The following is a 14,579-nucleotide window of genomic DNA, read 5'->3' as shown; positions in this document are numbered from 1 at the left end:
AGGGCAGAAATTTGACCACAGAAGACTCTGCCAAACCATGCATGTGCAGCCCATGGGCATACCCCTCCCTCAGCATGAGCGCTGGGGCCATGGGGGGAGAGGGTAGAGTCATGCTCCATCAGTGTACTCAAAGACAAGTTCACAGAGCTCTGTGGAAGTGAGGGTTTCAGTTCAGTCTGTGAGAAGTACACAAAGGCAGCTCGCGCTGGGTCCAAAGGCAAGAAGATGGGCTTCCTGGCTTCAGGGGCCGTGGTACCCTTGGACAGTGAGTAGAAGGACAAAAGGCAGCCCAGTTCGCTGGGTCTTTCTGAGGTAGAGCTGAGCCAGAAGCTGGTGGGACAGAAAGAAAGACTTTCCTCCTCTATCCTGTATCTCAAATTTCAGCAGGTGGAGGCTTTACTACTGGTGAGCAGCTGGGCCTGAGGCCTGAGTCTCAGCAGAATGCAGGTGTTTCCAGAGGGTGGCTGGGTGCCACTTCCACCAATGTCCCCCAACTTTACTTTGGCATGGAGATGAGCTGCTGGGCCTGTGCGCTGCAGGCTAAGTGGGAAGAAAGCAGTCCTGCTGCCTCAGACAGTCCTTGGTCAGCCGCTCCCAGCTGCCGGTGAGGTGCCCACATCCAGTGGCCGGCAGAGGGCCCCTGGCACAAGGCACTGCACCACCCCCTCCGTGCGCGCAGTCACACGGCGCTCAGTGCCCATGCTGCTTTTCATCTTCCTCCACACCTGAGAACCACGATGGACAGCTCTGTGGGAGAATTCCACTTCCTATTAACAAGAAAGGCTCCTCTTAGTTTTGAACACTCAGTCGGAAGCTGCTCCTCTGGAGGAATGCCTGGTGTCCCTGGCAGTGTGCTCCCCCTTTCCTACCCAGCCAGTCACAAGAATGAAAACCCAAGCAGGTCTCGTATTCTGCATTGTTTATTTCTTAAGAGTATACATCGAGCTCAGCCAGAATAAAGTGAGCACGTGGCTGTGCCATCTATTTCATCACAGTAAGAAAATAGCTCTCCATATTGCATCTCACCTACAGTAACACCATTCTGGAAGAAGAAAGTACCCTCGAGTCAAAGCTATCTGTAGATGGGAGGGTGTTAGGGGCAGTTCCCCCAAAGGTGTTTTTAAGTGACCCCTTGATGCAAGGAGTGTCCCCAGCCCCAGGAATAAGAAGCAGCACAGGGGTTTAAAACCGCACTTCAGAGACACAGGCTTCTTCATGGCTACATAGGAAATTAAACTGTCCCCTTGGATGAGGAGGACCAGCCACAGTTGGCACCACAAGTCCCCGTCAACTCGGAGCAGCACTGAGGTTTCAGCTCTGGTTTCATGGCTCTTAGAGGCAAGCTACACACGCAGGTTACCAGCACCAAACGTCGTCAGAGGTAAGAGCTGCAAGGACCTTCTGGCTTTGGCGAGTCCATGTGGCACACTGCAGTGGCCCAGGCACCCACAGGAACGCGACAGGCAATACACTCGAATCCATGATGACGCGAGGTAGTTGGAAAAGCAAGGTTGATGGCCTCCCGCCAGCCCTGGCCATCAGTTCCTGACCTGATGTCCAACTTCTCATATCAGAAAGTGATGAACTACAAGGAGCGCTACACCCCACAGGCAGTGCATCCTGTCAAAGGAGCCAGTATACATGATGGGACGCGCAAGTGACAGTTTTCCAAATGCCTTTTCCCCATAATAAAATAATCTTAATAAAAACATAATTTAAAAGAAGTGTCAAGGGAGGGGAGGGAATTGGGGAAAAAAAGAAGAATCAAGATATATCACGTACAGGTACAAATTCCCTATAATGAATGTGATCATTATGTTTATCTAAAATGTACCAATAAAATAAAAGTGTCAAAAGCCAAGTGTAAAATCATAGTTGTAAACTCCAAGTCAAAGGTTCTCTTGAATCATCCCTGTTTAAAAAAAAAAAAAAAAGCAATTACATGATGCATATTAAGTAGAAAAGTTAATTTTCTGTCAGTTCTCATGGGGAACAATGCCTGTTTTTCACAAGAGAACAGTCCTAGGATGAATAATTAAAGCTAAAATTGTAATTCCTACAGAATCGAACATTTTAAGACCTCACAGCCACCTCTGCCTTGACCTGATACAAGCACCTGCCCCCAGCCCCAGGCCAGCCGGAACCTACTAGTAAGATCCCTGGTCTCATTTCAGACCCCAGATTCCTGACCCTCTTTACTGGCACAATCTCTAATTCCGACTTTTTGTTTGTTTTTGAAACAGAGTCTCACTATGCAGTTCAGGCTGGCCTGCCTTAGCCTCCCGAGTGCTAGGGTACAGGGTGCGCTTCTGACTTTTACATTCAACAACAGTGTCCACAGTTACTGCACTTGATAAACTTACAGATCTTGTTATTACAAACACTGACATTCAAAATCTGTTTAATAAATGCTCAGCTTTTGCAGGATTTCTGAAATAAGCAGCAATCAACGCCAAGTTATATGCAAGCAGTATCTTCCTTAGGTACTTCCTGACGTGAGGTGCTGTGTAATTACCCACCATACTGTCATGCCTGTCACCTCCTTCACAATCTCCAAGTTCACAGCTTCATAAAACAACAGGGCCTAAGCACCCAGCCCACCCAGTTGGCCAAGCACCTGGCACCCGCATCCTGCAAGAAGGCCAGAAGACACTGGCACAGTGACTGGTATCCACCACCCCACACCAGGGCGGCCCGCCCATGTCCACACTGACCTTACTACTTCCGTTTTCTGGCAGATAAACTTTAGCACTAAACTTCCATGATATGCTTGTAACCTCATGTATATACCATTTAAAAAAAAAATAATAACAAAACTTAGATCCATCACTTGGGCTGGGGAGGTAGCATGCTTGCTTAGCTTGCATGAGGTCCTGGATTCAATGCCCAGTACTGTAGGGGGAAATATCACTTGACATTACCAGATCAGTTGTGATTTATTGATGGAAACTTCAGTTCAGTGATTTCAGAGTCAGGAGAGCTGCTCCCACTTCTGTCACTGTAGGTGTCCCTGTAGAAATGAGAAGGCCGATTCATCATCTCCCACCAAAACCTCACTTCTGTTTTTGTAGGCACCATTACGACAGACACGTGTCCCCACAGCAGAAATCCAACTCTTTACTGCATACTGTATTTGGCATGAGGCTGCAGATGAATTTTTTCCTCTAGTTCCAAGAGATATACACCTATTTATACCCCGGTCTTCCCATGCTACCCACCAACTCTGAATAACCAGTTCAGATGAAAGCAGCAATGGGGCAGAAATCCCCCAGCAGGGTGGCTCACTTCCTGTGGAAAACCAGTCACCTTAACACAGATCACAGGGGTCTCTGCTCAGCATCGCCAGAACCAGGTGCAGCAAAGAGGGGGAGCAGCCAAAGAAAACCCTAGGGACAGAGTGGGAACCTGCACAAAATGTGAGCAGTGTGCGGCACCCACCCGGGATACCTAGCCCCGGAACCTGGCTCTGTCCTAATAGCAGTATGACACCTCACTGTGGTGAGTCAGTAACCCCACAGGACTGGAGAAGACAAGGAGCTGGCTCCCGAAGCAACGTCCCCACCTGGGCGAGAGCCTGCAGCCTTTCTGGAGGTAATGCGGAAGCTGCCCCACAGAGGCCAGGAGGAGGCCAAGGTAGGGTGGAGAAGGCTTGATAGGCCTGGACAGGAACTCAGGGTGGTACTGAACCCCAACAAAGAAAGGATGATCTGAAAGAGAAATTCAAAGGATCCATATGTATACTGTAATGCAATGTAAAAGCGGAAAAAATTTTGCTGAACAGGCCTGAAAATTATTTGAAAGTAACATCACCATTTGAATCTAAGTAATGGTAACCCAAAAGCATGAGCAACACGGCACCCTTTCACTCACACTGCTGTTTCCTCGAGGCTACGGGGCCTACGCTCAGGGGCCCATCCCAGTGGCCAGCCCCTGTGACTCGCATAGCCTGAGTCATGTGGCTCACTTGGTACCATGTCCAGCCTTCCACTCTGCAGGAGGAGCTGAGGGTAAAGGGCTGTTCATGGAAGGCCATGCACCAGAACGAATTTCCCAGGGCTCTAGACCTCTCATCACCAACACCCTTTCCCTCAGGGGAGACAGCTGTTTCTTAATCCCACCAGGTCAAGAGCCAGACGCACAGTATTATACTTTCCCCCATGACAAGAAAGCCTTGTGAAGTTTTCCATTAAACACAGCTGCCCAAGCAATCACCTTCCAACTCCACAATCTCCATCCTCTCGCCTTCAACATCTTGGCCAACAAATCTCAGGCCTTGCTCTTCCAGGCACTTTTTCAAGACTGGATTCACCTGTCGAAGCATGAAAAACAGTTGTGCTGGGCTATCCACGCTCTGTCCAGGGACAGAAGAGACCACACTCGAGTCCTCACCTCAAATCGATGGCGGTGCCTCTCTTCCAAGTAGTCTAAGTCTCCATAGAGTTTCCCTGGGAAAAACGAAAACAAAACCAGGCTGGCTGTGGGACTTCTGATTTCACAAATCACTCATTCACAATGGCAGCCTGCTTCACGGTTCACTTTTTTATTGTCTACGCAGCTGGACTACTACAATTCTGCCAACCATGGTCACCTGTTCTTCCCACAACCTAGACTAATTCTTGGGCTTCTGGTCCCTTCTGACCATGCTAAGGAGAACTATCATGGAGACAGGCTTTCACTGCCTCCATGGGACACACTACCGCTCTCAACTGCACCTGGGAGCAAGCCTGGGAAAACAGACTGGCACCTACCAAACCCCGAGAACACAAGGGGAAGGAGACGGCTCAGAGCTACCCCGACGACCCCTGTGGATGTGCAGGTTATGTCACAGCCACCAAAGCTGTCAGCGCCTGGTGGTTGTGGGTAAACAGGAGCTGATGTGCAAAGAAGCTGCCTCACCCATTCCCTTTCAGATGCCTAATGAGACCTACAAAGCCACAAAACATCGCAGCGTTAAAAGGATATGATCAGTACTCAAACTAGGCTGCCAGGGAACTCAGACAGACACAAGGGCATTTTTTTCCAATCAAAGTTGGAATGTTCCCAATGGGCAAGGAAAAAAAAACATGCTCTACTAAAATAATTTTCTTAAATGTTTTTCACCTATAATTTTCCTGAATCTTTAGCATCTGTGAGTAATTCTTAGAACAAAATTCTATTTAGACTGAACCACATAAACCTGCCATTTTTGTACAACAAAAATCATGAGATTTCATACTGTTTCACTGTAACAGTACTAGCAAAGTAAAAGACTGCAGTGGAGCTAATGTAACTGCCTCAGCCTGCGAGGAGTCCAGAGCCCAAGGGTGTGACTGCATCCACAGTGACCTCCCTAAGACCCACGCTGCTGCTCTACCTATTAAGGTGCACCTAAAGAGTGTGAACAGGCAGGGGTAAAAAGAGCCTCAAAAGCAAGACAAGACAAAAGAAGTGAGCCTGGCTCTGGAGCCACAGCACCACCCAAAGACGTGCGTCCTGGACAGCCGAGCCGAGGCAGCTCTTACTCAAGACAGAGTTCTTGGTCTGGAACAGGGTTCTCCGCTTGCCCAGTCTCATGGTTCCGCCCATCTGCCCAGGGTTGTGTTCTGGCATTTCTATGACCTGGAGATGTTCAGAAAACAAAGACGGTCTACCCAACACTGCTTCTGTTAGAAGCAACAGTCCCATCACCAAATGGCGCCTGTGTGTGAGTAAGCAGGCTCCACCGTGCCAGTTGTGCCCAGTAAGAGACGCTGCCATTGGGAAACTATCTTCCAATTAATCATTTGTAACCTCTAGGCCAAAGGTTCAACCCTTCAGCCTGTCCTTGTGATGCTGTTCCCGCTCCCGGCACTGGGGACCACCAGGGCCACAGGCTTTTACACATTCCGAGAGCAACTAGTGCAGCAGCATGGATCCGAGAGCAGCTGGTGTGACGCGTGTCTCCCCACGTGCAGGCCTGAGGCACTGCTCACAGGGAGGGGTGCGGGGCCGGCATTCAGCAGGGGCTTAGCAAGTGCCTGTGAATGGGTGGGCTGTGGCACTCAGAAGGGACAGCCCGGCTCACCTTCCAGTCCAGTGCTCCTGAACACCTTATAACCCCAGGATATCCCTGCGCCACTCTCCCACCTCACGACCCACCCTTCAAAATCTTTGTTCTTCTCCTCCTGAGGCCTTCACATTAGCAAAGTTCATTGCAGGTCAACAAACGTACACTGATGCTGTCCAAACGCCAAGAAATCAAGAACCTTTCCCATCTCATTTATCAGCGTCCTCAGTGACAGAAACAGTCTCTAGGACATGTATTCAACCTTTGTTGAATGCTGGTGCAAAAATGCCTTTTAACGGCCTGTCTCTCCTAGGCTATGGGTTCAAAGGTGAATAAAGGCACTGTTCTTCCCAATGAGCCATAATAACCGAGTAGGCTGACAGTGCCGCACACCGCTGCTATTAGGTACACTGCCAGGTGTACCATCCCGGAAAGGCTTTGGTTACTGGGAGACAAATCGGCACCACACGATGGCAGTGCTTTAAGCACATGCCTATCTCCCAGGGCAGCTGCCAGGGAAAACACGAATGAACAACAGGGTGACAACAGGGGCTGGTGCGCATCAGATGCCTATGTCAGTGCTTCCCATCAGTATTTGTAAAGTGCTCTGGGGGCCAAGGGGAGCGGCATGGGGAATTATTTTAATCAGCAATCCCCGCAATTGGCTGGGCTGATTCCTGTCTCAGAGACTCTGGTGAACTGGAAAGACTAGTGCGGGATTACACTGTGCAGCTCTTCCTGTCTGTCAGATCTGTAAGCACACAACCACGAGGATCTCTGGGAGGAGTTACAGGTGCTCACTGCCTGTTTCTACCATGGACTGCATCCTGAGCCCCTCCCGGCTCTTTCTAAACCCCAGAGATCCAGGCACTTGACTCACCACGGGATGACTGGTCTTGGGGTCAAACTCGGTAGAATTGGCATCTGAAAAGTTAAAATACTTGAGTTATAAAAATAGCTAAAAACAAAACCAATTACTTAATATTTTATTGCTAAGCGCTAAACTCAATCACCATCACCTCCTTCAGTTTAAAGACCAATGATGTGGGCCGGGGATGTAGCTCAGCGGCACAGCGCCTGCCTGGGAAGTACAAGGTCCTTAGTTCGATTCCCAGCACCAGAAAAACAAATCAATGATGAGAACAAAAACTAGGGACGTTCAATAGATGAACATGGGTGAGCTTTTTCTATCCAATTTTTTAACTTTCTGGAAAGTCAAGCTGTACAAAATGGGGAAATCAAAACCAATGGTATAACCTAAAAATCTTTATTAAGGGAATGTCTTTATCACAGTTCTTTTACTGTTATCTTCGTTTTCTCACATCTTGTTGCAGACTCTTTCTCTCCTTCAGACTGCTTTGCTTACAGCACTTTCTGAAAATCTACTATCTGTGAGTTGGGCTAAGGGAACAAACGGCTGTGGCAGATTATTCGACGGTGGCCCCATGAACCACATTGCCAGTATCCATGTCCTGCGGCCCTCTCCCACACTGGGCTTCACCTGTGACTCGCTCTGGCCAGTGAGATACTGGCCAGTTTGACAAGCGATTGTGCAGTGGGCCTACAGTCTGCGAAGTCAGCTGCCACCATGTATGAGGAAGCCTGGGCACCATTACTGAAGTCATCATGCGGAGCCACCAGCCCAGTGTCCCTGCCAGGCTGAGCATACCACCGAAACCCAGGCAGGGCTGAGTGACTCTAGATACACTACAAGGAGCAGAAAGCCAGCCAGCAGAGTCACCCATAGGACACTGAGAGGTGGCGAGTTGAGGCTGTTTAAGCCGCTGGAGTTGAGGGTATTTGCTAATACAGTTAGTGGACAAATCTGATGTTACTTCAGTATTTCCTACTTGCCAGGAGCTGCTAGGGACTGCTTGTGTGCATTATTTTACCTTTTTTTTTTTTTTTTTAGTTTTGGAGCTTTAACCCAGGCAGCACTGAGCTACATCCCCAGCCCTTTTCTTCTGAAGCAGGGTCTCAGCTGGCCTTAAACTTGTAATCTCCCTGCTTCTGCCTTCCAAGTAGCTGAAATTACAGGTGTGGACCACCACGCCCAACTATTTCACCCAGTTTTTCAACTATGTGAAGTGGGCACCATTTTGACTCCCATTTTACAGAAGAAGTAGAGCCTTGGACAGTCTAAGTAAGTTGCCTAAAATCTCTTAATTAGTGGTAAGTTAGAACAGGCAGTTCTAGAGCCCAGGTTTATAACAACTGCACTGGTCTCCCTTAGGGTGGTGTCTTCTTGGCGAGCACAGACTGGATGGTGACCCTGGTGGTCAAAGGGAGAATCTCAGGAACAGAACACGTGGGGAGGAGGCCAGGGCTGCACTTCCCTCTTCCTGCTCCACGCACTAGGCACCAGCACCCTCCTCACAGCGCCCCACCGCCCACCGCGTAACCAGGCCAGTGTCCCTCCAGGCAGCGGTCCTGTAGGAATCTGAGTCCTGAGATGCACTTACCTTGCCATCCTAGCACGTTTCTTGAAAACTCAACCACTGCCAACTGCATCCCTAGGCACACACCTTGCAGGGAGAGGGAAAAGGAAAAGAAGCTCTGTTGAGACCGTAGCTCCAATACCTCCCCCATCCACCTAAGACCCCGCCTTGCACGGTCAGTCATAACCACAAATTCTTAATTTCCTGCTATAAGCAACCACATTTTGCTGCTATGCTTCATCTGTATTCAATTTTTAAAAAAAGCAGGATCTAAGTGTACATGAAGAGTCCCAGGTTCTGCAAAGTTAGCAATCTGAGAAGCAAGCAAAATTCAAGTCTCCTTACCACCACCTCTCATGGAGTTCTCATTTACAACTGATCAAGTTAAAAATTACTCAAGTTTACAGCACCAGAAAGCATCCAAAATCCCTATTCCCAATTAAAGTCAACTGGTGCACCAAGTGAGGAGGACATGAAAGTCTCACATGCACGCAAATAGAGCTTCCTGGTGGACAGTCCACCCTAAGCTTCCACGGCACCTATATGTAGCTTATACACTTCCATAAGGAAAAAGAAACCGAATGTCTACCAAAGAGAACCACAAAGACTTCTATCTGAGCTCCTATATATACAGACAAGATGCATGTTCTGTTTCAACCCTGCCTGATTTACTGCCCCCGTCCCCTGGGTGCATTTTCCTCCTCTGTACTAGTCAGAAAGAAGGGATTACACAGCATAACTCCTTACCCAAAAAAGGCTTTTTCTGTTTCCGAGCCCAGGAAATTGCTTGGATTTTTCCTTCAGTTCCTCGAACACCAAACCCTCCTGGAACCAGCACACCACTGCACAGGAGAACAAGCACAGGCACAGCCCTGTCCATCAGCCCAGCTTGCAGCCGCCACCCAAGAAGCCACTGCTGAGACTCTTGACAGCGTGAAGTTCCCGCATCTGTTTTGCTACTGGGACTAAGATTATGCTATGTAAAGGCATCAGTGAGTTGTATATTGAATTCAGAAACTGCGGACAAAACTGTGGACTTAGTCATGTAAGAAAATGCTTATATGAGTGGAAAAAGAGATGGGGCACACCACTGTAATGGGGCTCTGCCCATCTCAACTACTTTGGTATAATTTTGAATACATATTAATACAAACACAGTTTACTTCTCCTTTCCTCTTTGCTCACAGTGCTCCTGAATCAGAAGGGCCTGCTCCTCAGCAGAGTGCCACACTGACCAAGCATCTCAGCAGCACGTGTCCAGCTCGAAACATTCAGCTGCTCCAGTGAGCTCTAGGTTCTTGCTAAGTTTTACTATTAAAAATAATAGCTGCTAGGACTGGAGGTGCGGCTCAGTAGCAAGACTGCCTAGTGTCCATGCAGCCCTGGGCTAATCCTCGGCACTATGAAACAAAGAGAAAGAAAAGGGAAGAAAAAGGATGGGCAGGAGGAAGGAAGGGAGGGGGAAGCCGCCAAACAAATGTGAGACGCGACTGATGGCTACTTATCAAACGTCCCAGATGAAAACTTTAAATAAATCTAATGATGAGTTGTACACAGTACTAATAAAATTAAAACTGGTTTTCTTCAGCCCCAGCTATACTGGCAAGCAGCATTTTTTGAGAGGCTTAAATCACATAATAGGTAGTCTGTTCAATAACTAAAAAATATTTTAACAAGTAGATGAACTGCTATCTGCACTGAACGTGCAGGACCAGGTTTGCTAATGCAAACCAAGCCCCTGGCCACGGCCAGAGAGCACTACTTACTGGGCACTACAGAGCTTCTGCCACGCTTCGTGGTAGCGTACAGGCTCCTCCTGCATGGTGCTCAGCTCCAGGTCCGTGGAATCTATGTACTGGGAACCAGGGCAGAGGAGAGGCAGCTAGTGATTCCCAATGAACTTCTATGACTTGAAATAATATTGTCAGTGTTGCACTTCCAATAATTTTGGTTTTAAAGTAATATTTAAATTTAATAACTTAACATTTTAAATATAAGATTTTAAAATGTGAGCATTTTCCTTCAAAATTGTTTAATTCCAAAGCTGGGTGTGGCAGCTCATGCCTGTAATCCCAGCACTCAGGAGGCTGAGGCAAGAGGATCGCCACAAGATTGAGGCCAGTCTGGGGTACATACTGAGTTCAAGGCCAGCCTGAACTAAATAGTGAGACCCTGTCTTAAAAAAGCAAAACTGTTCAACTCCAAATCTGGCTTCATCTACTACAGACAGTCTGTTTGAACCTTGGCCCACCTAAGCCACTGGGAGACACTATGAAACATGTTCTCTGGTGTGTTCAAATGACACTCTTCCAGGCCATCCTTCCCCAGTTTCGTGTTTCTGTTTTGTTTCATTTCTGAACAATACTGATGTTATTTTACATACAGTAAAATACAAGCGTTTGTCTCGTGGCTGGCTTCTCTCGCTCAGTGTTTCTGAGGTTCATTCTAGTTGCTGTGTGTAACAATTTGGTCCCACTTTGCACTGAGTAGTTTTTCATTGTATAAATAATCCACAATACATCTATCTACTGACCTGTTAGGGGCATTTGGGTTGTTTCCAGGCGTAGCTTACTAGGAATAATGTACCTATTTGTATAAAAATGCTTTTTTTGTATGAACACATTTTTGAACAAATATCTGGGATTGAAATTCTTCAGTCTTATCTACTTTTAAACTGCCAGACTATTTTCTAAAGTGCTCACATCAAGGTATGCAAGTCCCACATCCTCATCAGCACTCTTCACCACCCTAGTGGGTTTCTCACTATGATCAATTCCCACTTACTCCCCTGATAAGTAAAGGTAGGTCTGTCTACACTCTTGCTACTGACAGCGGCAGGCAGGGCCGCATCCAAACATTCTACCAGCTCAGCTTCGGTTTGCCACAGTGCAGATTAGGACAGTTAGCCAGGCAGTGCCATGCACCACATCTGTCCACCAGCCCTCCCATTTCACAGGGCAGTTGTATGTGATCACCTGATCCTCAGATCCAGGCGCTCAGTCTCTCCCTACCTCTACTCTGACCAGCCTTCCCCTTCATTATTTTGGATAATACTCTACTGTTTTCTCAGAGCCAGGAGCTAAATCCTTCTTATCCTTAAAAAGAAATTGAGAGTTCCAAAAACAAAGCAGATGTGCACACAACATCTACAAGAATACAGACCATTTCCCTATTAACCTTGGCTGTGCCTGCATTAGCCCTCCTTACCTTAATTTCCAATTTGTGGTTGATTGCCAATGCAGAATGCTCTAGTGCCTTAATGACTGAGGCATATGAGTCTGAGAACTTGGTGTATTTGCCCACAAGAGCAATAGAGCAGGTCTCTAGCAATCGATCGTATCTATAAAACAAAGGTCAAGAAATACCCAATTAATTAGAATGTATACACCATCCCAAGACCAAGAAGAGAAGAACAAAAAACTGTGAAGATGTAATAATGGGAGTGAATGTCACACCTAAGTGTTACATATAAATTAGTAAAGAAGCAAATTTCAGATTAACCTGACAGACTCTGTAGAGAAAGTAGGATTTCAGAAGCTGTTCCAAAGAGACAGTTTGAAAATCTCACACAAATTTGTTTTTTAAAAATTTCGATCCCAAAGGGGAAAATTTTTTACATAAACAGGTAATTTGCAAAATAAAAGGGTCAAACAAGTTATAGGGCATTCACACAACGGAAAGTACACACTTGCTGAAAATTTTCCTTGCAGTTGGTAACAAAGCACAATGTTTATAACGTTTTACGAATAAACTGGACCATAAAACTGGACCATTGTGATAGCTACATGTAAATGGACACGTAAGCCAGGAGTGGTTGCGCAAGCCTGTAATCCCAATGGTTGGGAAAGGCAGGAAGATCACATGTGTGAGGTCAGCCTGGCCTCCCTAGCAAGTTCAAGACTAGCATGAGCTACAAAGTGACAACCTGTCTCTGAAAATAGGGAAGGCTGCATTTAAGAGTAATGTAAAGTAATGAAGGCCGAAAGAGAAAAGGTCAAAATGAAAATAGCTACCACAGAGCAAGGCAGTGAGAGCCCTCCCAAGTGCTTGCTTATCCTCACAGTGACCTAGCAACCATGGCAAAGCAGACCCACTATGCCAAGGCACAGAGGGGAGATCTTGGAAGTGATGAGCAACATCAGAGGGTTAGGGGCAGATGGCAGCAATACCCTCCACTGAGCACTTTCTGGTACAGGGTGAGTGGCATGTTCCCAAAACAGCTCGAAGAGTGGGCAAGCTAGCCAGGAGGCTGTGCCAAGGCCAGCCACTGACCAGGGTACTGGGAATGCATGACAACCCACGGCCACTAGGCATCTGTGTACTGACCGTCTAGCTGGTAAGAGACAAGTGAGACAGGATGTGAATTCCTAACTCTCTGTCTAGAGGCCTGGGAACTGACCTAGCCTTGCTTGGACTCCTCATCTATGATATAATCACATGGCTGCTGTAAGAACTCTGACATCTCTTACCACAAGGACCATTTCTAACATGCGTTGAGAGCCCAACTGCTAATGTGTGATGGTGTGACTGAATCCCCTGACACCCTCCAAAAGAGAAAGGCTGTCCATACAAAGAATTCAGACATGTCCTGCAAATTCCTCCCAGGCTGGCTTCCAGCCATGCAAAAGCCATGCTGTCTCATCCAAAGGAAGTCCCCGGTGGTCCCTTCCTGGCTGACCCAGGTCGGTGGGGAGAGGGATCAAGAGGCCTCAGGGACTCCCCACCCCACAGTCTATAGACCCAGCCAGGACAGCATAAGCTGGACAATCAGGGAGCACACCACTCCTCCCCCAACACAGCAAATTTACACACCAGCAAGGAAGCAGGGTACCACCATAAACAACTAGACACGATCGCACAGACCCATCAGGTGGGAGACAGCAGGTCTCTCGCAAGATATGGGCAGAGAGATAGGGGCCCTGTTTCTCTCACCCCACCACCACCAATATTCTTTTCTGCATTTTCAGAACAAAATGAAGAAAAGCCTGTGGCTAACAGCACAGCCTGAGCACATCTTCAGGTCTAAGCATCAACCCCAGCTCAGCACACTGCTTGCTGGATGACCTAAGCCATTCGCCGCTCTCCCAGACTCTGAAGAAATTCCTTCCATTGAACTGAAACCTTCTTCCTGGTAAAAACCACACTGTTTTCAAATTGATTATCAGAGGTCACCCAGGCCCTTCCGCTACCTTTGCCTAGTGACAGACATTTGGAAGGAGGTGGGATGATGGGCTCCTAGAGGCTCCTCACTTCTGGGTTAGTGGGGAAGGCCTCCATCCTGCCGACCCCTCCATCCACTGGATTCCCCCAGAAACTAGTATGAGAGGCAGAGACGTGTGATCACGAAGAGTGTGGGGCAGCCTGAGTATGAGTCCTGGCTGTACCTCTTTCTAGCTGTGTGACCATGGCCAAGTCCCTTCAGCTCTCTGTGCCTCCATTTTCAAGTGTCTCACTCAAAGCACAGACACTAATAGCTGTGATAGGACTGTGCTCTGGGGGTGAAGTCAGTTAACACCTGCTAAACCGTAGAGCATCGCCTGTTCATAGTTTTGCCAGGATGTGTCACCTAGCATGCGTCATGTGATCCTGTCCTCCCCACTCTGCTGCCAGATGATTGGTCCAAGGGGGTGCTTGACCCAAGGTGGACAATGAGATGCTTTCCAGGGATTCTTAAACGTGGGGTGCAGAGAAAGGAGTCACTTTTTTCCCATCAGTTTAAGTTAAAAGGTATAAAACCCAGCCAGGTTTTCTCCACCATGACGACATTCCATGTGCTGTGAAAGAAAAGGAAGCTAATGTATAGGAAAAAAACAAATACAAAGGACAGAGGAAGAAAGCCCTGGTTCCAGCTGCTCCACAAGGCCAGCAGCATCCCAGCCCTTCTCATAACCCCACTGTTTATCATCTTCTGGCATAACACTAATTTCAAAACTTAGGGCTTAAACTAGGAACCATTTATCAGTTCATGACTCTACACGCGGCAGTTTGATTCTTTTGCTGGTATCCATTGGGCTCACTCACGTAGCTACAGTCAGCTGGGAGCTTAACCAAGGTTGGATGGCCCAGGATGGCCTTAAGGTGACCTAGTATTTATTGAATGCCTACCATGTGCTACG

The 14,579-nt window shown here is 47.6% G+C and overlaps 1 protein-coding gene across 3 annotated transcripts in view; it reads right to left on the bottom strand.

Annotated features, from left to right (window-relative positions):
• Positions 1-1,774: 1,774 nt before the first annotated feature.
• Positions 1,775-14,579, bottom strand: part of Ctps1 (CTP synthase 1) — a 37,421-nt gene continuing 24,616 nt past the window's right edge. For all 3 annotated transcript variants that reach the window (XM_005410582.2, XM_005410584.2, XM_005410585.2), the window contains exons 9-19: positions 11,671-11,803; positions 10,230-10,318; positions 9,211-9,305; positions 8,488-8,550; positions 6,906-6,949; positions 5,502-5,598; positions 4,390-4,445; positions 4,213-4,309; positions 3,563-3,707; positions 2,922-3,010; positions 1,775-1,912 (exon numbers count right to left, since the gene is read on the bottom strand). In XM_005410582.2, the coding sequence (XP_005410639.1) occupies positions 2,926-3,010; positions 3,563-3,707; positions 4,213-4,309; positions 4,390-4,445; positions 5,502-5,598; positions 6,906-6,949; positions 8,488-8,550; positions 9,211-9,305; positions 10,230-10,318; positions 11,671-11,803 (904 nt within the window). In that variant the 3' untranslated portion in view covers positions 1,775-1,912; positions 2,922-2,925. The remainder of the gene's footprint in view (positions 1,913-2,921; positions 3,011-3,562; positions 3,708-4,212; positions 4,310-4,389; positions 4,446-5,501; positions 5,599-6,905; positions 6,950-8,487; positions 8,551-9,210; positions 9,306-10,229; positions 10,319-11,670; positions 11,804-14,579) is intronic.

This window comes from Chinchilla lanigera, unplaced genomic scaffold (genome assembly GCF_000276665.1).
Source record: "Chinchilla lanigera isolate Chin_1 unplaced genomic scaffold, ChiLan1.0 scaffold00136, whole genome shotgun sequence".
In the NCBI taxonomy this organism is placed as follows: domain Eukaryota; kingdom Metazoa; phylum Chordata; class Mammalia; order Rodentia; family Chinchillidae; genus Chinchilla; species Chinchilla lanigera.
This window is presented reverse-complemented; position numbering and strand designations above follow the sequence as displayed.